At 44.1% G+C, this 25311-nt stretch overlaps 1 protein-coding gene across 1 annotated transcript in view; it reads right to left on the bottom strand.

Moving 5' to 3' along the window:
- The window catches only part of cachd1 (cache domain containing 1), a 30079-nt gene extending 5067 nt beyond the window's left edge, over positions 1–25012 (bottom strand). The window contains exons 1-21 of the mRNA XM_037249235.1: positions 24460–25012; positions 14931–14993; positions 13203–13351; positions 9210–9316; positions 7394–7520; positions 6396–6540; positions 6105–6324; positions 5897–6046; positions 4538–4807; positions 4221–4370; positions 3864–3987; positions 3665–3782; positions 3413–3581; positions 3147–3289; positions 2493–2674; positions 2150–2260; positions 1834–1956; positions 1084–1183; positions 857–973; positions 535–695; positions 326–412 (exon numbers count right to left, since the gene is read on the bottom strand). Of these exons, the coding sequence (XP_037105130.1) occupies positions 326–412; positions 535–695; positions 857–973; positions 1084–1183; positions 1834–1956; positions 2150–2260; positions 2493–2674; positions 3147–3289; positions 3413–3581; positions 3665–3782; positions 3864–3987; positions 4221–4370; positions 4538–4807; positions 5897–6046; positions 6105–6324; positions 6396–6540; positions 7394–7520; positions 9210–9316; positions 13203–13351; positions 14931–14993; positions 24460–24708 (3065 nt within the window). The 5' untranslated portion in view covers positions 24709–25012. The remainder of the gene's footprint in view (positions 1–325; positions 413–534; positions 696–856; positions 974–1083; positions 1184–1833; positions 1957–2149; positions 2261–2492; positions 2675–3146; positions 3290–3412; positions 3582–3664; positions 3783–3863; positions 3988–4220; positions 4371–4537; positions 4808–5896; positions 6047–6104; positions 6325–6395; positions 6541–7393; positions 7521–9209; positions 9317–13202; positions 13352–14930; positions 14994–24459) is intronic.
- Between the last annotated feature and the right edge of the window lie 299 nt (positions 25013–25311).

The raw sequence follows: 25311 nt of genomic DNA, 5'->3' as shown, positions 1-25311 counted from the left end.
AACAGCAGGAGGCAAATCAAACAATCTTAAAATCACGATTTGACACGAGAATAATAACTATAGTCATGTGCTATTTCAAATCTACAAGTCGAATATTTCCTCTGCCTCATCACACGCCAAATACAATTTTCTCCAAAACAGTCCTGAAATGTCAAGCAGTATGAAATGTTTTTTTTTTAATTATTACTTCTGCATTATCGAAACAGCTGTGTACTTGCAGGTATAAATGTCAATAATGAATGGACAAAAGCAAGTACATTTTGTAACTCCAATAAAGTTGCAGAGGTTGAAGATCAAGTGAAATGTGTGGATCAGCGCTACTGACCTGTTTTCAGCATTGGTGAGGTTGCCAGTACACTCATTCACCTCAAGAGGGCACTCGCATGGGCACTCGCACTCATTCTGCTCCATTCTAAAATGTCAAATGAAAATACTTTTGTGAGGGGAGGGGAAAGGCTTTCTGCAATGGCATCAACACAAGCATGTGTGCACTTGAAACTTGGGTATGAGGTCACCAGGGTACCTGTGGCATACCTGTGGCAGTTGAGACAAAGGCGGTCCACTGTGCTGCAAGCGCAGAAGGCCAGAGAGTCACACGTCTCATTGACGATACCGGCAAAGGCGTTGGTGCCAGGTATCCGGGTCAAACGATACTTGGAGCAATGGCTGCCGTGGACCAGGTTGGTTAAGTCGCCCTGAGGATGACAGGAGGGCTCCATATCAATATGAAAAGCGTTAACAGCATCCACAGCAAATACAAACACTGGACCAATTCATGGAAGCTCAAGTCACAGTTGCACTACCTTCGATGACTACACGATGGCAGCATCACATGGCCTTACAAAGGCGTCCTTACCATGATGCTCGTGTTGAACTTGTAGAAGCGCTGCACGGTGCGATCACTGAAGCTGTTGCACAGGTTTTTCTTGACAAAGTTGGGGTGGTTCAGTATATCATTGGCAACCAGTGGCTCCTGACGTAAAAAAGCAAACCAGATTAGTGAGCCTGTACGCCACAAAGAGAGAGTTTCAATTTGTGTTCTAGTGAAGACAAACAGTACAAACGATGGATGTTTTTTTTTACCTTGTGTGTGATGTGCTGTTGCTCTGCAGGGGCATGACCTTTTGGGTCAATGAGAGTAGGATGGGCCACCAAGTAACCTCTGTCCTCCATTATAAAGCACCTACAAGACACACACATATTTTATAGAGATCGATAGATAGATCATGTCATGACTTTTTTTCACATACAATTAATCATTGCTTATTATTATTATGCTGTGGGATTCTAAACATTTAGAAAGAAACATATGAAGAAAAAAAATAACTGCACAGTAGTAACATTTCTTAAAGGCTTAAATATATGTACAAGCTACGGTATTAGGCAATTGAAGCTTCCACTTATGTGATTACGGTCATATGCAGTCAAAAGAATACATGCTAGGTTGTTTTATCCCTCCTCCTCTCACAGGACCCAGCAACTAATTGGACTCATTGTGCCGGATCCTCTACACCAGAGCCTCTCTCCGTTAATCCGGTTTTATATGGCCCTCTGAACGACAACACAAAGGACGTCGGGAAAAGATATGCAGCTGGGAGACAGAAAGGGAGGAGGGAGTGAAAGCATCAGATAAAGTCAAAATAAATAAAGGCAGAAACCCCAAAGAAAGTATGTGGGGCAGATGATACAGAAAGGCTCATCTCCAAAGAGATAATCAGCTTATCTCTTCTCTTGTAAATTCACTCATGCACAAAACAGAAGAAACTCAGGAAGAAGAAAAAAAAAAAAAAAGAACAGAACCAGAGACACCCAGGTGACTGACTGCCTACCCACCTGATCTTGTTTCCCTTGTCCTGGTTGCAAATGGGAAGCAGGTCCAGCAGAACTTTATAGAAGTAGCGAAGGGTAAAGTCTATCCCCATCACTGCAACTGCATAGCCTGGGGCCATCTGCGAGCTAGAGAAGGAAAACCAGGGGCACAAAAACATCTTCATTTGCCCTCAATAAACCCCATCACATTTGCATTCTGGAAACTCAACATTTAGGACTACATTTTGGAGTTGACTCAATCAGGCGAGATGAGTGAAATTCTTTTTCAAAGTGGGCCATCCATCCATCCCTCCCTCCCTCCCTCCCTCCATCTTCTTACCTGGATGCATGGATGGTGTGGCTGATGGTAACAACATAGCCTGCGCCGCCCACATCCAAGTAAGGCCCGGTAAAGGTGATGAGGCCTGGGTTAGCCACAGCGTGCTGATACCTGGTACACAAAACAGCAAAAGGAACAGGTTGCATATTTGGCAAATTAGGATCAAACATTAAAGAAACGATATGAGTCCACATGGCAGTATTTTTCTACAGTAGATGGTAGAGCGGCATTCATTAAAATGAGTTAAAAACATCTTGACACAAGAATGACTGCAAATGATTGCACACATTCAGCCCCCCCCAATAGAAACTTGCCCCTTGGCTCCATTCAAAGTAAGCCTCACCATTGTCTGCGGGTGGGGTCAAAGGCTTTGTCCATCAATGATCCAGGGTAAATCCGGAGCACCCCACTGGGCGTTGCTATGTAACGGCGCACAATGTAGCAGTTGAGGCTACTCATTTCCATTAGTGTCATCCACTCATCCGTGACGTGACTGGTCGCCATAACCTCGTTCCTGACAGAGGACTGCAGTAGGATGGAGACAAGAAGGGCAACAGCTGAAGACAAACATTTCATTTTTGAGATTTGCCACAAAAAAAAGGTCGGTCGGATAAGTTGTGACTTAATAAGCTTTGAATAACTATTCCAAATTGTTCAAGTTGTTTTTTGTGCAAATAATGACGAGTACATTCAGAAATTAGTCCCAAAATAGTCACTGCAGCGACTGGACCTGGCCCACTGGCCGGAGGTTTTTCCTTGAAGACAGTTGAAAGCCCTTACTCCATCACATCACCCCCACACCAGGAATGCAAACAGACTGCCAAAACGGCATGGGGCTTTTGTCCCCAACTTAAAAGATGTAGAGCTTCATGACATTAGAATCACTCTAGGTAAATCTCTCCTCGCTCTTCTGCAGCCACACACTAATTGAGTGTCGCGCTATTCGTGATGAATACAAATATTTGGATTACAGTGTTTTTTTCCCCTTCTTATTTACCTTGAGGCCTGGGTTGGCGATGAGCCGAGTGTTATCACTCAGATAGGCTGTGTAGTGCTCCACCATGCGCTTTGTTTCTGGCTGGCTGAGGTGCTCATAGGGAGATGAGAAGCTACCAGCTGCCAGCATCACTGTGGGGGATTCTGAGAAAGGAAAGGCAAAGAAAGGGAGGGACGGACGGAGAGCTATTCAGAGCCCATAGCGGCACACACACACACACACACACAAAAACATTTGGAGTTGTGGGGAATTGAGCCGGGTCTTACCGACGGACGCAAGCTGTTTAAAATGGAGGCAAGAGCTGGGCTGACCCAACAAGTCCAAACGATGGTACAGCAGCTTGGAGCTGGGTGCCGTGTTGAGATTTTTCAGCTGTTTGACTGGAATCTCTGGCTGCACGTACACGATGCACAGGATGAACGACGTGTCCTGGACCTAAAACAAGATTGGATTTTGGAATCTCTTCAGAATGTTAACGCAATCGATGCAGACCGTGTTCTCCTGCGTCACCTACGTACCAGCTTCCAAGCGTAGCTGACATTGTACGCATCTTTGCTGTTGTCTCTGAGCCGGTTAGTGTGCCACGACAACGATGAGTTGACTGGAACAGCAATCACCTGACTGCCCAATGGGAGGCTGCGGGAAGTACGTGGCATTCGTCAATAAACAGCAGATGGACGCTCACCTTTTCCCCTCAAGTACTGCAAGTATTCTCACTTGAGGATGTTCTGTCGCACCGCATGGAATCCAGGAATGTTCTCATAGTGGATAATGTCTGTGTGAAGGGGGGGCTCGGTCATCAGGTAAGGCCGCGTTAGTGATGGGTGCATCAGGGTATAACCTGGGAAAAACAAAATGCGCTTATGCAACACCCCACATAAAAAAAAAAAAAAAGAGATTTGAATTTCCTGCCAAACTGTAGGAAAAATGAGGACATGGTCTCCAAGGTGCTTCAGAAATAAATGACTTGTCTTACATCACACCATACAAATATGGCCTCTGGACTATTGGGATGACACCAGGAAAAAAAGAACTGATTCAAATGTCGTGCGACCAGATTTTGTTTGGACTGACCTTTGTTGTCAATGAGGAAGGTGTACGACGCCAAAGAGTCTTGATAATATGTGACATCCTCCAAAATGTAGGCCAGGTTGACGTCCACTCCGACCACACCCAGGAGCAGGTTCCCGAAATAACACGGCCGACTCACGGTCATGATAAAGCCTGAAGAAAGACAACGTTTCAAATCAGTGGCATCTCATCTTGTGGTTACGTTTAGCCCCGAGCATTCGCAACACAAACACGTATGTAAATGAAATCTACTGTCATGTTTGCAGTTAGCAAATGTGCAGCAAAATACGTAGATCATTTATTTGTCACTTTGTACGCACCGTCTCCCATGGGGTCGGCGTAAGGCAGACTGAAGCGGACCAGGTCGATCATGCGGTTGGGCAGGTTGATATAGAAACGGCCCACCGTGGTCTCCAGGTTGCTGAGCTGGTTGAGCACCATCATGCTGCCCTTCACGACGGGCATCACGGGCGCCACTGCGGCTGAGCCAGATGACGACGCCACGGGAAAACGGTCCACGCCGTACTTTACGGAATTCTGCTCAGCGAGGTCTCGCAGGAAGGCCAGCTCTTTCAGACCTGTGATTCCCTCTGCGGACAGATATTCAGGCAGCGTTAACAACAATACGAGATCATTACTACATGTAGACAAAACGCCAAATGGATGGAAGCGTAGAGCCGACAGTGGAAATGTACGGTTGAAGGTCATTAAATGTAGCCGGACGGGATAACCACCACTGCCGCGGCTGTCACCTGGAACAGTGAGTTGGCACCTCCGACGGAGAGCAGAATGTGTGCCCCAATCCAGTCAGTGACAGGATTAGCCCAAAATCCCTAATTAATGCCGAGGCTCGTCTGCGGCTCATCGTGCAAGGCAAAGTCATCACGGGTGGCAATGTCAGATGAACACAACTCTTGCTGACAGAGTAAACAATGAAGATCTTCAAGGAGCCAGACCTAATGTTGGAAAATGATCCAATTGTGGCCTTGGCTATTTAGCACAGTGAGGATTTTTCAGCCAGCACGGCTCACAAACCTGAATGAAGAATCTCCGCGTGAGCTCGAGCACATGCATCGCTAATAAAATTCAGGATGATAGATGTTTGCTTCCTTTTCATCCCAGACCTCTTTAAATTGGCGAGGTCCTCTGTCAGTCACACACAAGCACAATGAGCCATGCGTCCTTTGAAGCCCCACTCGCTCTCCTCTTAGATGGACCTCATTTACATTCCCCGGGTGCAAAAATGATTTGTTTGCTAATGCATGCAGCGTATGTGCGTTGCAGAGAGAGGAGGCACTTACAAGGGCAGCATGGACAATAAAATAGGAAAAGGAATCGCACAGAGACAAAACAAAAAGGCCTTTGAGGTTTCCGAGCACTTCGCTATCATCCAGTCTGCTCTCAACGCACAAAGTAGCATGTTGCTGCGACACGTGTGTCATGCACAAATTATTCGGGAAATTTAGGGAGGTTGTTTGAATTATTCCATTGGTCGTGATTGAGTCGAATCAATGTCTGCTGCTTTACTTTCCAGCATACTGTGCCAAAATAGCTTTAAGTTCGAACGAATAAATGAAAATGAACATAGTAAAATGCATTATTTATATCTGCCCCCTTGTTTGTGTGGAAGGGACTAATACTTTGTTTTCCAGAGGTCACTTAGTAAGTGGTGAACTCACCATTCATGAGTGCATACGTGAGGATCATGACAGAGTTGTTGAAGTGTCTGTTCTCTTCTTTGACCGCACTCAGCGTGGCTTTCTTCTCCGGCTCTGATGACTCTCGAGATGTAATCCCAGAAGACAGGTAGATGATAACCATGTCTGTGGCTGAGCACAAATGGCAGATAAGAAGCTTGTTTGCAATCCCGCAGAGTTATTCTCTTACTGGCGCTCTGAGGCTTGCTGAGGCTGCTGGTGTTGCGGAGAAGCTGGAAAGCCCTCTGGAAACCCACGGCGTGTTGCGTGGTGCCATCAGAGGACTTGATGTTGGAGATGAAGGTGCTCATCTTTCTCTTGGTCTCGCTGGTGGCCGGAGAAAGCAAACTCTTGTAGCACTGGTCCAGAGAGCAGGAGCGGACCATCTCGGCCACTGACAGAACGGCGATCTTGACGGCAATGATAGAGGCACCCACCGTTACACCAAGGAGAACAACACTCATTTCATACAGGCTCGTACCTTGTCGTGTTCGTCGATTGCATTGAGGATAACCAGTGCAGAGTCTCTGGCGATTTGAAGTTGAGTTTCAGTAACAGATGCGCCGTGATCCACCATCACAACAATATGTTTCGATTGAGGACGCACTGCAGACACATATACCGGCCTGTGGGAAATACACACATTCAGTCAAAAGGCAATGTAGGTTGAACTTAAAATAGATTTCTAGATATCAAATATATTTCTGCATCATTTTTTCTCTGCTTTTCATTCAGTGTGTCGCTATGTGCTCATAACAGCTGGGTAGAGTGCAAGGGATTTGGGAGGCTAAAGGGTTAGCTCAGTGTGTGTGGTCTGTGGACAATAACACAGGGTGGAGAAGTGGAGTCATGTACTCAACAAAGCCTCATTCACAGTCAAAGCAAGAAAAGGAACACAATCGCACTTGCGGATATGTGCCACTTTATGAGCCTGAAGAAAAACAAAAGAATTTCTCAAAGCACCTTTGACCCCAAGCAAGTGTGAAAAAGGTGAAGGACGCAATTGAAAGAGAGCTCTTTCAGTGGCACTCAAATAAAAACCACAACAGTGGAGGTGTGAAATTCCACTGTGGTACCCAGCCACATTCCTGCCAAGGGTATGTTTGGTCAAGGAGCGGAGCATGCCGCCAGCGTGCCGCCAGCACGCCAGCCACCCCCCCCCCCCAGGTTGCAGCAAAAAGACAAATACAGACACTGGGTGACACTGGATGGCTAAAAGCAAAGAGAAGGAGATGCTTTGGCAGATGGCGATGATGAGCAGCGGTGGAGGCGGGCGCAGAAGCAGCAATGTGAGGGAGGGAGGGAGGGAGGGAGGGAGGGAGGGAGGGAGGGAGGAGGAGCACTGGGTGTGACAGGGCAAGGAATCAAGAGGAATACCAAAAACAAAATAGAGGGAGGAAGGAAGGAAGGAAGTGTGTGAGGAAGAGGAAGGAAGACAAGTGTGGCCAACAAAAGATACATACAAAGTTGGTGTTGTACCTGCTGCGGTGTTCATAACTCCCTTTGCAGTGGAACTTGTGGGCCGGGAACACTGTAAAGATGCCCTCCTCGGAGCTGAAGTACTGCCACTTGATCCCTGGGTTGGATTTGAGATTGTCCGCCAACACTGCAGAAAGAAGACAAGCATTGGCTTGGTGGGACCGATGATGTCATTCCAAAAGTACAGGCCAAGTTGTGTAATGGTGGCGTGAAATCAATGTGATGGCATGCAGCAAATTTTTGCCTCTGGTTAAAAACATGCCTTCCAACTAGACTATAAAAGTTTTTAAAAAGGAAAAAAAGGCATGTGAGTTGGTCATTGAAACATCCAGATGAAGCGAAGATCATAAACATGACTAAAGACTAGAGCAGATGCAAACCACGCATTAGCAAGAACAATGGAAAAGCGAGGATGGAATTTGACACAAAAGTACAGACTGGAAAAAACAAAAAACAAATCTGGGACAATAGACAAAGAATAGTCTTTATACGTTTTTGAAAAGCCGAAAGCTTTGTCGAAGAAATAACCTGCTCGTCGTCCCAACCCAAAGAAGCACCTGATGAATTGTTTTGCAAAGTAAAAACATTCTTGGGCAAATATATAATATCAGTTTTTATGAATGAATACAAAAATAAAATATAACTATTGTTGAGAGCCCAACATTAGATGATTTCTAAATGTCTCTAAACAATTACTCAATTAGCAAATTAAAACATTGAAATCAAATAATAATGGGCAGCTGGTATCCTTCACAACTCTGCGTCACGTCCTAAATGTTAAATGATGTTTAAAATGTTTAAAAGAGATTTGGTGAGAACAAACTTAGTTACATTGTATAACAGTTAGAGGTGTGGAACTATGGAACACCAGCAGTGACGAATTAAAGAACTGTAGTACCTTACCTAAGTTTAAAAAAATGTATAAGGACAAAACATTGACGGGATACCGTAACATGCTGTGAAGTTGTTTAAGTTGCTTTTGTATTTTAATGAGAAAATATATAGTATATATATATATATATGTATATATATATATATATATATAAATATATATATGTATAAAATGTATATATGGTTTTTTTTTCTTTAATATATTGACTATGGACAATTTCTTGACAGAATTAAATAGAAACATGTAGTTACATGGGGTAGAGTCAGATAAGCTTAGGCTTCCTTCTACTCCCTTTTTGAACAAATATGATTTTACGATAAAGGAAAATTATAATGCAATATCTTTTTTGTTTTATATTCTATTGTACTATGGAGTTATCATTTTTCTGTATTTTTTATTTTTTTCTTGTATTTCTTTAATGTTCGAAATAAACGTTTAAAAAAAAAAAAAAAAAAAAAAAAAAAATGTTCATTTTATTACAGTTGCAATACCAGAGTGGCGCAAACTAGAATTCCTTGTGCGTTTTCAACACCACTTGGCCAACGAAGATGATTCTGATTCGCCATGTCCGGCCGGATGTGTGCATGTGACAAGCTGAGAAAACAGCGTTAACTCCAAACTCCGAGGTTAACTGTATTTGCTCGACACTAAGTGAATTTTCGTAGGGTCACAGAGTCAACATTATCCTCATGGAGCAGCCATCACAAAGCCAGCAATTTTCTTGCCGCTCGCAGTGGAAGGAAGGAAGGAGTGAGTGAGTGAGGCGGCGCAATTAAAGAAAGTTTCGGGGCCTCATTAAAATGCCACGAGACGAGAAAGCAACATGAGGACAAATGCTGCACATCTTTGCCATCTTTAGATCGACAATAGGATGTCAATCATGACAATTACAAGAGTCTTCAATTGCAAAAAAAAAACACGCACCCGAGTTGAGGTCTCTTCCGGGGTTGAAAGCTCGGCTGTTGACGGTGGGGGACAGTCTGTCGCAGCAGATGGTCTTGGACACGTTGGCGTTGAAATTTCCATCAAACCTAAAAAAGAGGCACAACATTGAAGAATTTATGGAAGACTTCCAAAGCCATTTGTTGGCTCTGGCTTCTCTCTCAGCACCAACAGGTTTACTACTCCAGACTTTTACATCCAATAAAAGTCAAGTCGCAGGTATTGCGTGCATTCCTTTATGTGCATGTGTTAGGATTTCGACATCGCTCTTGGCGGGAATAGTCAAAAAAAAAAAAAAAATGTTTGTTGTGAATTAAATGAAATTGAAGAAAACATCTGGTGAAAAGTTAGACCGTTTTTTTTTTCTTTTCATTCAAGCTACATTCATCTGTTGCCCAGACCTCTTACTTATTAAAGTAGGATTTACGACTCTTGGTGAATAACATTTTCCATGGAAAAGTGCCCAAAATGTGTTTTCCCCAACAAAGCAACGTTTCCAGATACGTATATACGGGACGAGTATCGAAGAAAGGGCTCTCTGTGTAGCATCATTGCAAGAAAGGCGCACGTGTAAAAAAACACAGAGACCCGATGAAAAGAAGCAGAGAAAAAACACTGCATGTTTTGCACACCTACAATGGTTGGAACATCTCACAGTGAGAGAGCTGAAAAGACTCAACGAACCAGAAAATGCTGGATTCGGCCAAAACTTCAAATGGAATAGTGCATATTGATTACAATCGATACATATTGCTACTTATAGTTGCGTTCCTCATTTATTGGTATAAAACTTGTTATGTTTTTTTTTGACCTGATGTCTGTAAACCATTTACAGATTTGGAAAATATACTACAGTTAATTTAAGTCTTGAAAATTCAGTTCTCCCTTTGGCTGCTGAACATTAAGTTGGAGATGGATTATTGTGTTGATATTTATATGGCACAGTCTTGAGGTTTTTAAATTGTGCTGCTTTATCCTTTGCCAACACTTTCATAAAACGGACCAAGAAAAACTCAAAACAAATTCTCCAAATGCGTTTTCAGGGAAGGATTAGGTTGTGTTTGTTTGTTTTTAAATGAGCAACCAAAGCACGGGAAGTTGAGTTTGAAAAAAGAACTACAACTCTGCTTCAAGTATCCCAGGAAACTCAGAATGACAGAAAGACGCGACTTAAATAGGACACGTTCTCCATCCGTCACATTTGTGGGGAGCCAAGGAAACAGCAATACGGTACAGATGCTCGGCTAGGCAAGAGCATCCAAAAGCTTAGTAGTGTTGCAGCTGCATGCTACATAGCGCTTAACACACACTTGCTCCTAATCCTAAATTAAATTCCAATAAATATGCACTTTTTCCAGATGATCTCATTTGTATATGTTAACATTGAAAATGCTTTCTACAGCACAAAGGGGGGAGGAGAAGTATGCAGAGAAGCAGCAGCTTCTGCACTGCACCAAGGCTGCAAAGCTTTGATCCTTCCATCGCTTCGGTCCGACTCGACACACACACGCGCACACACACACACTTATTGGCTCCCTCTGCTAGCCGAGCGAGTGAGCGAGCCCTGGCCCAGTTTGATTGGCAGATGCTGTGATGTACGGCTCGTGTTTGTACTTCAGTCATTTGGAGTCCCATAAGGCCAAAGTCATTACTATTCTCCTTAAATCCGGTTTGCATAGAAGGTGTGGGCAGGACGCTCAGCAAAATGTGCGCCAGATAAAAAATACATTTGCGGCTGCTTTGAACTTCACATCAAAACCTGTGTAACGAGAGCAAGAGCGAGCGAGCGAGCGAGAGCTGGAAGGGGGCTTCCATTCTGATCAGGAATCTTAATGAAGGCAGAAAAACTCAAATCTATTTCTGCCTCACCACACAAGAGCACTGAAATATTTCAGCACCATTTTATTTGCACAAATTTAATTGTTCAATTGACATCTGCAGAATGCTTACGTTGAAATCTTGTGTCAAAATAGAATTTGCATTGATTAGCAAATACGTACCTGCCCAAAAGGGGGAATGTTCTCCATGCACTAATTAGAGAGAAGCCTGAAGATTGTGACTGGCACATTTAAGTATTCAGACTGACTGTACTTCTTTTCTGCAAACTGACACACACAAAAAAAAGGTCCGGTGTCTTTTGTGTGGTAGTAAAGACTGACTGAAGCAGTCATGTTTACCTGCTACATTTCCTCGACTATTTGTATCATGCATTAGAATAAAATGCACCCACAGAGCGGAACATCAAAAATCAATCCCTGGGAGGAAATTTATACCGAAGAGGCAAGACTGTTGCGCCAGAGCTCAAATCAAAATGAAAGTGGATTTTCAATTCTTCAAAGCAGCAGCGGCAGTGGCAGTAGCAGCCGCAGCAGCAGCGGCGGCAGCAGCAGCAGCAGCAGCAGCAGCACACACGTGGGATGGCGAGAATTGTGGTAACAGCTATCATACATAATTCAATAGATTCCATTCAATGCAATTAAATGATTCTTATTGCGGGAATTACACAACTGGAGCGCTGAATAGGAATTCATCTCACACCAAATGTGACTTGATAACATTTGAAAAGCATTGTTATAGAATTGCCCAATTGCTATAGAATGGAGAAAAGAATCACTCGCGCTCCATAAATAAATAACAAAGGAGTGGGCCGATTGGTCGGGAGAGCAGCTAAAATAACTCCAATGATGTTTTGCCTTCATGGCGTGTGACACATTTAAAAGTCAATGTGAGGAGCTGCATGGCCAAAAAGGTACACAGCAGCACACCTTTACTGAATTAAGCACATTTGGTAGAAATGTTCATTTTTGTCCTTTTTTCCATAATTTCCCATGCATCATTTTGGCTTGTTCTTTGTCATGGTTGAGGGCAATCACAATGATTGCACAGACTGAGTGAGTGTCATCTTCTTTTATTACTCAATGCGGGATTTTTTTCCCTTTGGTAAATTGATACTGTGACTAACAAATATGTTGACAGTAAAACCTCTTCAAAAGCCTATCAAAATATTAAAGATGGAATCTTCAAGTCTTGCAATGACGACACACAACTAATGACATAAATCGCAATGAAAATGTGTCAGTTGACAACAAGATTAAAGACCCAATGTTTGGAAATGGAAAATGCATCATCCTATGAATCAATATGAACAGATTATGGATTTTATCCGAAAAACTGGCGTCCAAAAACAGAAACAGCATTCTCCAAATTTGCATGCTGCTCTGATGTGCGAAATGAGGGAGGGAGTGTGCGCTGCGTATCTCGCAATCCTGCACATGCAAGCGAAAATGGAAGCAGTTTGCCACCCCCAAGGGAAGATGCTTTGAACTTTTTGGACTTATCACACTCTACTTTATCCTGCTATGTGCAACCGACTCCACTGGCCCGATGAGTTCCCACATCACTCCGACGCAGGCCCTCCTCCATTTACTTTTTTTCCCTCAGCCTGACTGCCTGTCTGCAAAATGATGTAAATGCTATGAAAATATAAGCTCTGGTCTGTGGAGGATGTATGTGCATCCATCCACATGCTTTGGCTACAGTTGGTCCTGAGCCAGACAGGACTGAGATGACCTCGGAGCAAGTGAAGTTTGCACTGCAAATGCAAACAATCAGAGAACAAGAACTGCTCACAGCCAGAAGAAGACAGAAATGGAGGGAGAAAGCGGCACCACTGTAGATTAGCGCTACTCCTCCTTTGCCTCACTTTCAACTTGATTTCAGGCCTGGCTGGAATGGTGTATCTTCAGTATTAAAGCTAGAAATTCAAAAAACAGCCGCAGACACCCTGTGGGACTTTAAGGAAAAAAAAAAACTTTTTCACAAACCATCAGAAAGACGCTCAACAATGAGGGGCCGTCAAAAAGTAATAAGCCCAACGGAACTCAAGCTGCTAAAAATGGATTTTTAAAACAGCTTTTTGGGTGTTCAATTCTTTTGGGCTCAAATTGTAGATGGGGAAATAATTCAGTGACTCACTCCATCATAGATGTTGGTATGGAGCAGCAGTCCTGTATTGCGGTGAGAGGAGACGTAAGGTGGGCAGTGTACGAGGCCTCCACCACCTGTTTGTTCCTGTTCACCACGTCAAGGTAGCGGTTGAACTTCTCTCGAATCTTCTTGGCCAGCTGCAAAAAGGGAAGACAGTCGAGTTAGAAACACAACAATGATCAACGGAAGACTCCGCAACTACATAGGTCGGCCGACTTGAACACACAGAGGCCAGCTTTGGAAAATCGGAGAGCCGTGATTGGTTGTTACCCGAGCCCCAAGCAACTGTGATGTCATTTTCGGTCGACAATTTGGCCGAAAAGACATATTTTATTTGTGGCCGTGAAAAGGCAACATTGCTCCAAAGCAAGGAATACATATAATAAAGGCATAACTCCTGCTGTTGAACTCAATACATCGTAAACTCACCCTGGCTTCCACACTAACTAAAGCCCTTTGTTCACATTCCATAATTAGCACCAGCGCCAACTAAAGTGGTGTAATTCAAAAGAGGAACAGGAAACTGCTGAGTGACCCACTGACCGATGGCCCGCCTAATCACGCAACCATTAGATTCTGTCAGCGCAACACAGCCCGCAATTACTTCCCCAGCACCACAAACACGGTTCCACCCGTACATACCTCCTGAGACACTTACACGCAGACAATAAAGTTAACACCAAAAATGTGTTCTGTACTAACACACATCATGTCTGTTGCAGCATAGCAATTAGTGGCAATGAACTTTCTATAAAAAAGGAAAACGGGCCAGTGTTCAGATGGGAAGTGTTTCCATGACTGGCTGGAGGATAGAGTCCACTTTGAACACAAAGCAGAAGCTTTGAGCATGGGAGCTAAATCTTGGGTTACACTTTGCCTCAGTGCAGACAAAGAAAACCATTCCAACCTGCGCTCTACAGGTACGCTGTAGCAAACACACTGCTCCTCTCTACTCACCAACCAGAGTGTGTGTGTGTGTGTGTGTGTGTGTGTGTGTGTGTGTGTGTGTTGGGCGTTTGCAGTCGCACATCTACACTTTGAAATCTTACGCTGCGGATTTTGATGACTGCCAGACAACATTCAACCACAGCCACTGCTGGCTCTTATTTGGGAGAGAGCGAGCGAGCGAGCGAGCGCATGCTTGAGGTTAATATAGGGATGAGCAGGGCCAGGGCCAGGGCCAGGGCCAGGGCCGGGGCCGGGGCCGGGGCCGGGGCCGGGGCCGGGGCCGGGGCCGGGGCCGGGGCCGGGGCCGGGGCCGGGGCCGGGACCGAAACCGCATGAGCGCAACACCACGGTAAGGCGCAGCGCCTTCTGATGGGCTCACGTTTCAATCTGGAATTGTTGGTAGTCTGCTAACAACAACGAGCACAACACGGGATGGTCTGCTTTTTAAATGGTGGATTATGACGGATTCTCAAAACAAACAAAAAAAAGAAATTCCTGCAGTTTCCATTTACCTTGCCTATTCATGAAGGTGGCTGTCACTTGTAAGTGTGTCTGAGGACAACGCAGGAGTGTCAAAACACAGGCATGACGTCAAAGCCAATGAGATGGCGGCGGCGGCGGCGGCGGCAGCAGCAGAATTTCAATTCCCTTTCAAATCACCTTCAACCAGCTGGATAACGTGACTAGGAGTGTGTATGTGCCTTGCATTTGTAATCAATTGTACCTTCGACAAGACCAACAGAGCATCTGTGAGATGTTGTTACTCACCTGCTGGACTTCTGACTCTCCATTTGATGTCTTCTCTGTGTACACAAACGAGTTGAAAATCCTCTGCAAAGAAAAAGAGAGGGAACAAAACAGTGAGCTTAGATCAATATTTGGATCCAATTTCAAAAACCATCATTGCGTGTTGCATCCTATGATTATTGTCATGACAAGGCCTAAAATGGCCTCATTCCACTGCAGACGGAACACGGAACCGTTTTTACATTGCACGTCTAATGAACTCGATTCCTTGTAGATTGTTATGATTGGCTACGAACTTTCTTCCCCCTGAGCTAATTCAAAGGTGTCACCTGATTTTCTAAACATCAGCAGAATTCGAAGCATTGCTTCCACTCTGGAGAAAAAGTGTGGCTACCTTGCTTGTAAGCAAAATGTCAAACAGTGTATTGTTCTTTCGCAGCCTTGGTGCAAAACAACAACAAACGAGGACAGGGCTTTTTCCAAAAGTCAAATAAACAGGAACATGCAAAGACAAACAAGGTTAAAAGTGAAGCTGCTGTCGATTAGCCGTCTTTCTTTCTTTCTTTCTTTCTATCCCCTCCAGTGCCTCCAGTGTTTGTTGTTGGAGCTGCGTTGTGGTTTTCACAGCTATGGTGTAGCCAGGGAGGAATGCTGGCCTCTGAAACCTGAGAGGCCTGAAGTTGCTTGGGTCATTGTGGCCTCCCCTGACCCACAATCAAACAAACACTGACTTGTCCACAGCCGTCCAATACAAAAACACAACTCAAGAAGGGAATGTACATTTCAAAGTGTTCAAGAAAAAAAATCGGATTGTGATGCGAGATGGTAAAAAAAAAAGAAATCAGGACAATCAATTTACATGGCATATTTTTGAAAATCGATGATGTCAGCCTGGTTCTTTGACAAAGTTCAGGCTAAACTGGGGTGAAATTTAATATGCACTCATGGGACAATAGCTCCAAATGTTCACAATCTCCTCTATTGATGACAGGGCGGTCGGTCTCTTTTGTATCACTAAACCAGTTCTTAAATCCCTCCGCCTAGGGGTTAACCTAACCACAGATGATTAGTTCAGAGGAATTCTCACCATAAACATGAAGAGAATTCCCCAAAGCTAGCTTGTTTCACTCATTCTGGTGGAGCAGATACGGACGGGGATTATGTTTTCTTCCAAAGCGGCCAAACAAGCAGTTGAAGCAAGGAACCCAGCTGTTCAGATGGAATCCTTTTAATTGCTTCTCATTTGCCAGCCTTTCAAGGGGATACCATCAAGTGGTGACTCTTCTGCTTTAAACCCATTCTTGTATTATGGATTCTGGAATATAGTCCAAAAATGCGACGTAACAGTCAGAGCAAGATGTCTAGGCAGATCCATCCATGTATGAACCATGAGGGATATGGAAACAAAGTACATAAGAGTGTATCATTATGTGCAGCATTAATCTGGAGTTACATGGGCGGGCGGGCGGGCACAAGCGCACTAATCCTGTCCTTGGGGTGTGTTGATCAGTCGGACATGTTTTTTCGTGTGAAAATGGCACAATGGGTATAGCGCTTTGGTGGGGCCCAACCAAATGTTGACTGAAGCCAAAATGTGGCTCCACTCATATGGAGTATTCACATAGGTACCCTTTATCCGTTGAGGCAAAAATGTCGGGTTTAATTCAACCGGCAGACTGAATGAACTGCAGCCTGATTCACGGTGCTGCCTTTCTCCTTTGTTGTATTCCTTTTCCTTTCTGCTCCCAGCCACTCATTGCACTACAAACAGCTGAAGCTAGGAATGCAGCATTAGAGCTTTGCCTCTGATGTGTGTGCAATGCTCCCCCTTTTCTACGACCCTGTGCCATGACTTTCTCCCTCCCCTCACTTTCCCCAACTAAAACACACACACAAAAGATAAAAAGTCGAAAGAGTGACACCATGGTATATAAAAAAAAAAAGATGTCCTGCTCTTCGCAGAGTAAAACAGGAAATAGACCAAAATACACACCGAGTGAGAAATGGGACATTTTTGGAGGGTTCAGAAAAGCTACTGCAGCAGCAAGCAGAAAACACATTTTTGAGTTAGTCGAGATTTAGGACTAATTGTATCTTGGCTCGAGAAAAAACTATCAATTGGTTGCAGTCTGTCAGGTGCTATGGTTCCCTTTTTTTTTCCTAAAAAGTGTTAAGGTCAGGCAAGTGTCCTCATGATGCAGTTCTCGGTCCCGTCCGGGGATATTTGCTCACCCTCTCCACCAGACAGAAAATAATGCTTTCCACATGTTGGGGCTGGGGGGAGGAGGGCAGAGGGGACAGGAGCTGGAGACATTTTGGGGGGAGGTCAGTGTAGAAAAGGAAAGGCATATAGAAACAGTCACGGGGAAAAGAGACCGGGCCGCCCTGCAACAATTTGTGGGTGGCGACGGCCGAATGCCGTCACACATGTTTGTTGACTTCCTCGTAGCGTCAGACGGATGTGACGGAACCGTGTACACCAGCTGAGTTTTGGGCCGTGTATATGGGAACCCGACAGCGGAGCGTATTGAACCTTTCCCAAAGGGTGCTTTCAGATATTGCCGTATTCAAGCCTCTGTCACTTGCAAGCAAATATTTTGGCGTTTTCACCCTCAGGCGTCCTCCCTCGTATGAATGGGCCCCTAGCCCGGCTGTTGTCGACCACCTTGGGAGCTGTCTACCATTTTGAACGTGGGACTTCTCCCTGCTTACGTCGTCAACGTATGCCTTGCCTGCCAGCGTCTGTCTTGCACACCAGCAACAACCTGCTGTGATATGGCGTGTCATCTCTGGGGCTTCTTTGTGCAGCAGATTTGATACATGACATCATTTTCTAAATTCTATTTGATACAATTTTAATTTTATGTTTCAAATCGCAGTTTGTGAGGACAATTTTCCACTTTGCATCCTGGGAGTAACAACTCGCTGCTAAAGTAGAGCCAAGGTGAAAACGTTCCAAAGGAAGCTCAAGGTCGCATACCTGGGCTTGTCCATTATGGTGATAAAATGTCAGATTGAACAAGAATGAAAATAAACTTCACAGTGGTCACACCGGTTCCACTAAAAGCAGACTTATGAAGTCTGAAGGCACTTTTCAAAATTGAAATTGCTCATCTTCAGAGTATTTTTCCAATTTTGGTCGCAAATTCAAATGAAAGAATGCTGGAAATGTTTAACCATTTTACAAACACGCACACACAATTAGCCTGATTTTAGCCACAATTCTCCCTTCCCAATAACCACAAGGACACCTCGATTATCATAATAGCTCCGAAGTAAATCTTATTTGATATTCATTCCATGTGCGGTGTGTTTCGACTAATCCTAAACAAACCAAAGGGTGGAGGAAGAGACGTCCTTTGTTGCTGAAGATCATAAATGGCAATATCAATCAGACAACTGTGAGCTGTGTAATAAAATGGGCTCCTGTAAAGTTGAACACGGTGAAGCGTAGTAAGATGTGGAATGATTAACTGGCTCTAGAATTTGTGTTGGCAACTCTGTGTCGCGGGGAAGGCAACTTGGTAAAGAAAATATAGGCACAAACTGTACCCACAAAATCAACCATATAGCCTGAGACTGACATTTTACACACACAAAGTTAACGCTTCCCAGAATTAAACAACTTCAAAAAACTAAAATGATAAAGCCTGGTCGTATTTGATGTTGACCTAATTCTAAACACAACTGCTACACACATACAGGCAGGCAGGCAGGCAGGCAGGAGGGCAGGCAGGCAGGTTTCCAGTGAGAACACATGATGTGTTGTACTTGCAGCAGGAAGCCACAAAGCCAAATCAAATACACGCACAGTGTACAGATGTGCTAAATACAGTTTGCTAAATGAAAAGCAGGAAGACGAGTGTTGGGGACAAGCGAGGGAGGGACAGATTAAAAATAGAAATGAACTGAGCCATTCCTACCTCTTCCTCTGTAGATCATTTCTCTATTGAAAAACATACACTGCGTTGCTTTCATGCATGGCCTTTCTAGAAGACATTGCTTCCCCCATGATAATAAAAAAAAAAAAGCCTGCCAATTCTTCATTGTCTGACGATTACTCAAGCCTGTCCAACACACCTGCATGCAAAGGAATGTAAACAGACACGTTAATACCACAGCAGCACAAGCACACACACACACACACACACTTCGAGCATTGCCACAGAGTGTGAGGAAAAGTCCTTTCACTCATTGACATTGTGGGATTCACTTTTCAGCCAGCTGGCCTGTTGATGTGATGACCAAAGGGACACGTAAACATTGTAATGTCATGTAAATAGTAGTCCTCTATAATGTAAGAAATGGATGTCTTGCTCAAAACACAATCCAACAAGATATTGTGGCAAGTAAAGAGCAGACATGTCAAATGGATGCAAAGATCAAATTTAAGACTTCATTCATTCAAAAGCTTCAATAATAAAGACGCTAAATGTGAAATCATTAATAATAATTACTCCCACATATAAAGCAGCAGGGGGTTTCAAAAAGTAGGCCATAGGTTTTTAAAAAAATAAATAAAATGTTGGAGTCACAAAACGAACAGATGTGTTTTTCACCCTTTTCCGCATTCTGTTTTTGTTTCACAGCCATGAAATGTAACCAAACATAACGTGCAAAACAAGGAACAGCGACAGCGGCAGCTGGAGAAGACAATCAAAGAATCACCAGAACCAGCCTCACTTAAATACACCTACTGCTTTATTCCATTGGTGAGTGACACGACTATTTCTTTTTAATACGTATATAACCATTGACAAAATAAGGTAACGATTTCTATTTGCGTCACAATGTTCGTTTCAATTGGGATGTCATGGAGAAGGGCAACACGTGGTTTTCCCTCTATATTCATTCTGTTCAAACCCTTTTCACAATGAACTAGGAACTGCCTGTTGCTCCGAGCTAATCCACTTGACTTTCAAATGACGTCGGCAACTCTAACAAAACAAAGTAGTCTTGATGACTGTTATTCAAAGCTAAGAGCATTCCAGGAACTTTGGGGGTAGTCAGCGCCCACAACATGTAGGGCTGGGCTGGGCTGGGCTGGCTGCAAGGATACGACACCTTAAACAGTGTTGACTCATTTCTTTCAGACAACAACCAGTCAGTGAGTATTACGTATATGAAATGAATGGGATGGCGCTTTAGGTTTTGCAAAAGCGGGAGACACTGCAGGGTGCAGAAGCTTTGATGAACAAAGTCAAGACCTACTTGACCTTCTCAACTGTGTGAGAAATCAATCGTTCCAGTGTAAATGACAGGACAAAATATGAGAAGATTGCAAGCCTTGGGAATGAACAAAAGTTCAACAAATAGGCACTTTTCGGACCTCCACACGGACTTTGTTGAAGAGCAGAACACTACACTACATCTGCATTTTGGGGAAAAAGCAAAAAATGCTCGAAGAACTGGAAAACCGTTGTGTTTGGGCTTGCCATTTACCACGGCCCTGCTTTTATTCATACACACGCAGGGAAAAAAAAGGACACAATGGCATGAAAACAGTCTGATGTGCTTCTCCACAATAGGAACTCCAAGCTCCTCATCCAGAATGCAAAGCCTCTTCAGTGCTAGTGCATGCGTGTGTGTGTGTGTGTGTGTGTGTTGTGGGGGATGGGGTACTTAAAAAGTCTGGGGGAGAGAACCAGTCCCTCTTCACTCCCTGCCCTCCCAATGGGATATTTTGCTCACTGCCCCCTTTGACTCGAGACTCACACTTTTCTTTTTAGCATTATGTCAAGGATAGTTCATTTCAAGCTGCGCCCAATGAAGGTAGTGAAGGAAGGGGTGTGTTTGGGGGTCTCTGGTCAGTCCCAGTGGGGCTAAAGGAAACGCAAAAGTCATTTCCAATTGTCGCAGTACACAGACCTGAGCGGGAAACGATGCACAAAAAGCAAGCACCATCCTGACTTTTACGGTAAAACAGATAAGGACCGAAAGAGAATCTTATTTTGACCAAGTATAACAATCTTAGCCAGAGATAGCAAGCATAGAAATGTTGATTCTTAACAGCAGTTTGGCATTTGAGGGCACGTCAGCATCAGATCACATCAGATCAGATGGAAAGCCGGCCGGCAAAGCAATGGCTCAAAAACACACAGTCAAGGCCAAAGCAAGAGAGGCCATCTTCAATTGAGAAACGTGGCAAAGCCATCAAAAAGGATGTCCACAATAAGACGGAAAGATTTAAAGCACAACAGCTGGAGCAAAAAGGGAGAGATCTTGCCTGACCACAGTCCAGCAGAAGCCAAGAGGGAGTGCAGAAGGCTGGCAAAGGAATTAACACAGCTTGATTGAAATGAAAACCAGTCCTGTTGTGTCGAGGGGCAGACAGACATTTTTGGAAAAAGATTTTTCCCTCACTATCTTTCTTCCCGGATGCAGGCCACCAGCACAAAGGTAGCCAAAGCAAAAAAAGGCTGCAGGTACATTCAAAGGTAGTCAAGATACTCTTGGGAGGCAATTTGGAATGGACAGCCACTGCTCGAAAAGAAGATCAACGATGGGAATGACTTCAATCAAGTGACTTATTATCTGCGTGAGGTTTGCACAGATACGAGAGCCAAACGGTCTGTAGATGATGCAGTCAACTTGCTCCTCTACTCCATACTGCAAGACCTAGACTCCCTATTCCAGGATCATGCTTGTGTGCTTCCGAATCAGAAAGCCTTTTATTGTCATTATACAACGCTGCCCAAACAGTGCAATCGAAAACTATCAAGTTTGAAATTCACAGGAAAAACTGGTGCTTCCATAAAGCTCAATTGTCTTTTTCTCTTTGCAAACACCCTCTACCTTTCACTATCAAGCTTCAGTTCTGGAAGTGGAAGATACCAGGAGAGCAAGACTACCAGCACTCAGAAGATTAAGGTCCTTCGAATGAAATCTTCCCTTTGTAATGAATCAGTCGATAGTCCAAGATTCGGTCAGGTTAAAAGCACAGGAGACACCTGATATGCTTGCAGCGCATGTCCCGTCACATTTCGGAAACATTCGGGATCTCTGTAGCGAGATCTGTTTTAATGACATGGAAACAGAAGATTACATGACTTAGTTTCATCCAGGACTAAATCCACCGTGACTCGTAAAAACTTTCTAACGTATGCCAAAAGAAGTCCAACATGAATTTAGTGAAGTGGCTTCGAAGAAAGCATTGGCATGATTCAAGTTTCTACTTTATACTGGAATTTCTCATTGCACATTATTATTTCTCATGAGTTAGGAGAGTGAAACTATGTCGCGACAAAGAACTGTGTGTAGATAGAAGATGAATCAAGCGGACACAAGGAAAACATGCAGGACACTGAATCTTGCAATTGCTGAGATAAAGCGGATGACAACAAGCCAATTTCTTTTCTACATCAAACTTCTTTCCTTCGACAAATCCATGACAAAGGTTCTCAAGGTTATTCATCAGCCAGTGGCTACAAATCAAATGTCCAGCTACATAGCACTGACTGATCACTTGCTTACAGTCAGGTAAGAACTTTGCACGCTCACATTATTTGAATAACAACACACCGGAATAACTTTTCTCGAATAAATCAGAGTCCCTCCTCCAACTATAGCTATATCGAGCATCTGCCTGATCTTCTGCAACAATTACGCACGTGAAGGACAAATTGAAAAAGGTGACTCCGAAGCGTTGGCTAGGGAGTTTCATATTTGCTAGAGAATGAAGGGTGGAGTAGTGAAGGCTTGCATTACATTTTAAAAAGGGATGCTCTCGCCTCCACAACAAAGCTCTCGGAACAATTCAGGAAGACAGCGCCATTCGCTCTGGTTCCTCAGCCAAAAGCCATCAGAAATATACAAAATTGTGAGCAACCACATCAAGTCCATTCAAAACGTTGCTCTCTTTCTGACCTGATAGGAAACAAAAGTCAAAAGACCGCAAAGGATGTTGCCGTGTAAAGAGGAACACACTGCATTAGAAAGAAGGCAGCCGAGGCCCAAGCAGAGCTCAGGTGAGGGAGCGCAGGGGTGACAAAGGAAGAGCCACCAGGATCAGAGGAAGCCCTCAAAGCTGACTCCCACAGGCAGGATAAAGGCATCTCAGTGTGCCAGCAGAAGAGATGAAACACCATTTGGGGCCGGGGCTCCCCCACTGCCTCGCCTCTGTGTTCAGGGCCTGGGAGCTCTTCTGCCTCTGAAGTTCTCCCCCCCCCCCTCCAGCCTTCCTGCCTCACACACACCTCAGCGCTCGCTCGCTCGCTGCCATTTGGCGACCCAATGGAGCTCCGCTATACATGCACAAGGCAATAACCAATCAATGCTTTTGTAGTTTCATAGTGAGGAAGTCATTGGACATGCAGGCGTCTCATTAGGGGGGAAAAAACCCACACATTTCTGGGGGGAAAAACAACATTGACGCTCTCAGGAAGACAATTTGCTAACGCTGAGGAAAACTGCATTTATTATTGATTCCTTTTCCCATTTAAACCAATGAATCCATCATCAAAGCATCTCACCTTTCCATTGTGCACCGACCGAGTCATCAATTCAGCTAAAACCAAATTCTTTTCATCGATTTAAAAAAATACACAGCTGCATATTCTACATACTATATATTTCAATATTTAAGGCCTGAGATAACATGTAAAATCTGGGACACTTGATCATGACAGTCAAATCAATTACCTTTTTTTTATTTTAATCAGCATGATCCACAGCTTGGGTCTAACCAGAGATAAATCGAGAAACCCAATTATATAATCGGTAACGCAGCACCCTACAGCAAATAACAGAGCCGCTGCAGTGAATGTAATTTTCAATTTTCGGGGTTATTTTGGAGGCAGAAAACAGCATTGCAGGTCTAATTAACATCGATGGGATGGGCAACAGTACATTTCAGACATTGAATCAGCAGACATTTCGATTAGGTACACCATCAAATTCGTGCTGTGTTGTGCATGACATGCCTTCACAAATATTTACATTGCAGTTGCAGAAAAACATCTCAGTGAGAAGTTTTTCATACATATATCATTTCAATCTCGAAGTGTAAAACTGCATGCAACCATTTAACACACTGCTATAAATTCTGTTGGATGATATATTTTAGATGGACTTTAATGAATGACGTCAACCCAAACGAACGCATACCGTTGTTTAAATAGGTTAGAAAATAAACTGGTTTACCAAGGGAGAGTCACACATGCGCGCGCACGCACGCAGGCGCGCACCTCTGACACCTATGTTGACAGGAAGGTTATTTTGGGCACTTTTGACTGATAAATTAAGATATCAACAAGGTTAAGAAATGTGATTTCTGGGGGGGGTCGAAGAGAACCTCCAGTGTGTTGATGTTCCACATAAACACGCCGAGTAACTTGTTGTTTTGGCACTACCTTATGTTTTTGGCACCTCATTGTCTCGCTTATGTATATGACAGTAGTTTAGAAGGCAACCTTTTTTCCCCCTTCCTATCCTCCCCCCAAGCCTTTTATGCCAGCTTCGTGTCAATTGCAGCCACTCTTAAGTGGCACAAGTAGTAACACACAGGTTTTCATTTCCACGCCAGCCAGCCAGCCGAGAAAATGCCATTTACCTGCATAGTAAAGACTCCCAGCTCCTGCGTAGACAGCTTCTTCATCTGCTCGGACAGAACTTGTGCTTCTTCCAAAATGGAAAACTCCGTGTCGGCTCGACAATATCCCCAAGAAAGAGCCGTGCACATGAATGCAAAGCTCCACAAACGAGCAGACAAGCTCCCACGAAGACGGAGCAACGTATCCCGGAAAGGAGCGCGCGGTGTCGGCGTCAAAGCCCAAGTGCTGTGCCTGCTCCACCTCGCCATGATGATCGGGGATCTTCAACGCGTATACCGAGTGTGAGCGAGGAGAAGAACCTACTACTTTTTCTTTTTTACAACTTTGTGCAGAGGGGTACGTGTGGCCTTTTCCTCCCGGATGACTCTCCGAAATGCCTGGCGACGCGAAGCATTGCCCGTCTTCGAAATCTCTGAAAAGAAGCAAATAAATCCATGAGTAGAAGCGAAGTTTTTCTTTCAAAATCGTGGCCCCGCAGCTCAAACTCCAACGGGTCTTGCAGCTTGCGTCTATGTGTGTGTGTGTGAGCCCGAGATTCTCCACAATGGGGGTGAAAGTAGGGGGCGTGGAAACGCACAGTCCTACACACGTCCGTCCGGAGCAGAAGATCAATGGATCGAGGTGCTATGACGCCTTCGGAGACCGCTGGGAAAGCCCAAAATATGTACCGATCGCTATTTTATTCGTGTGCATTTCTTCATTCAATATTTATTTTAGGAGGAAAACATTTGTAACATTTAAGCAGTTCGAGTGAAAAGCAACATGAATAGCATTAGTGTTTACATATAACGTTGAAGAGTAACATATAGAAGTCTTTATTATGTCTCGAAGTTGATCAATCTAAAAGTGCA

The sequence above is a fragment of the Syngnathus acus genome, chromosome 4 (genome assembly GCF_901709675.1).
Source record: "Syngnathus acus chromosome 4, fSynAcu1.2, whole genome shotgun sequence".
Lineage (NCBI taxonomy): Eukaryota > Metazoa > Chordata > Actinopteri > Syngnathiformes > Syngnathidae > Syngnathus > Syngnathus acus.
This window is presented reverse-complemented; position numbering and strand designations above follow the sequence as displayed.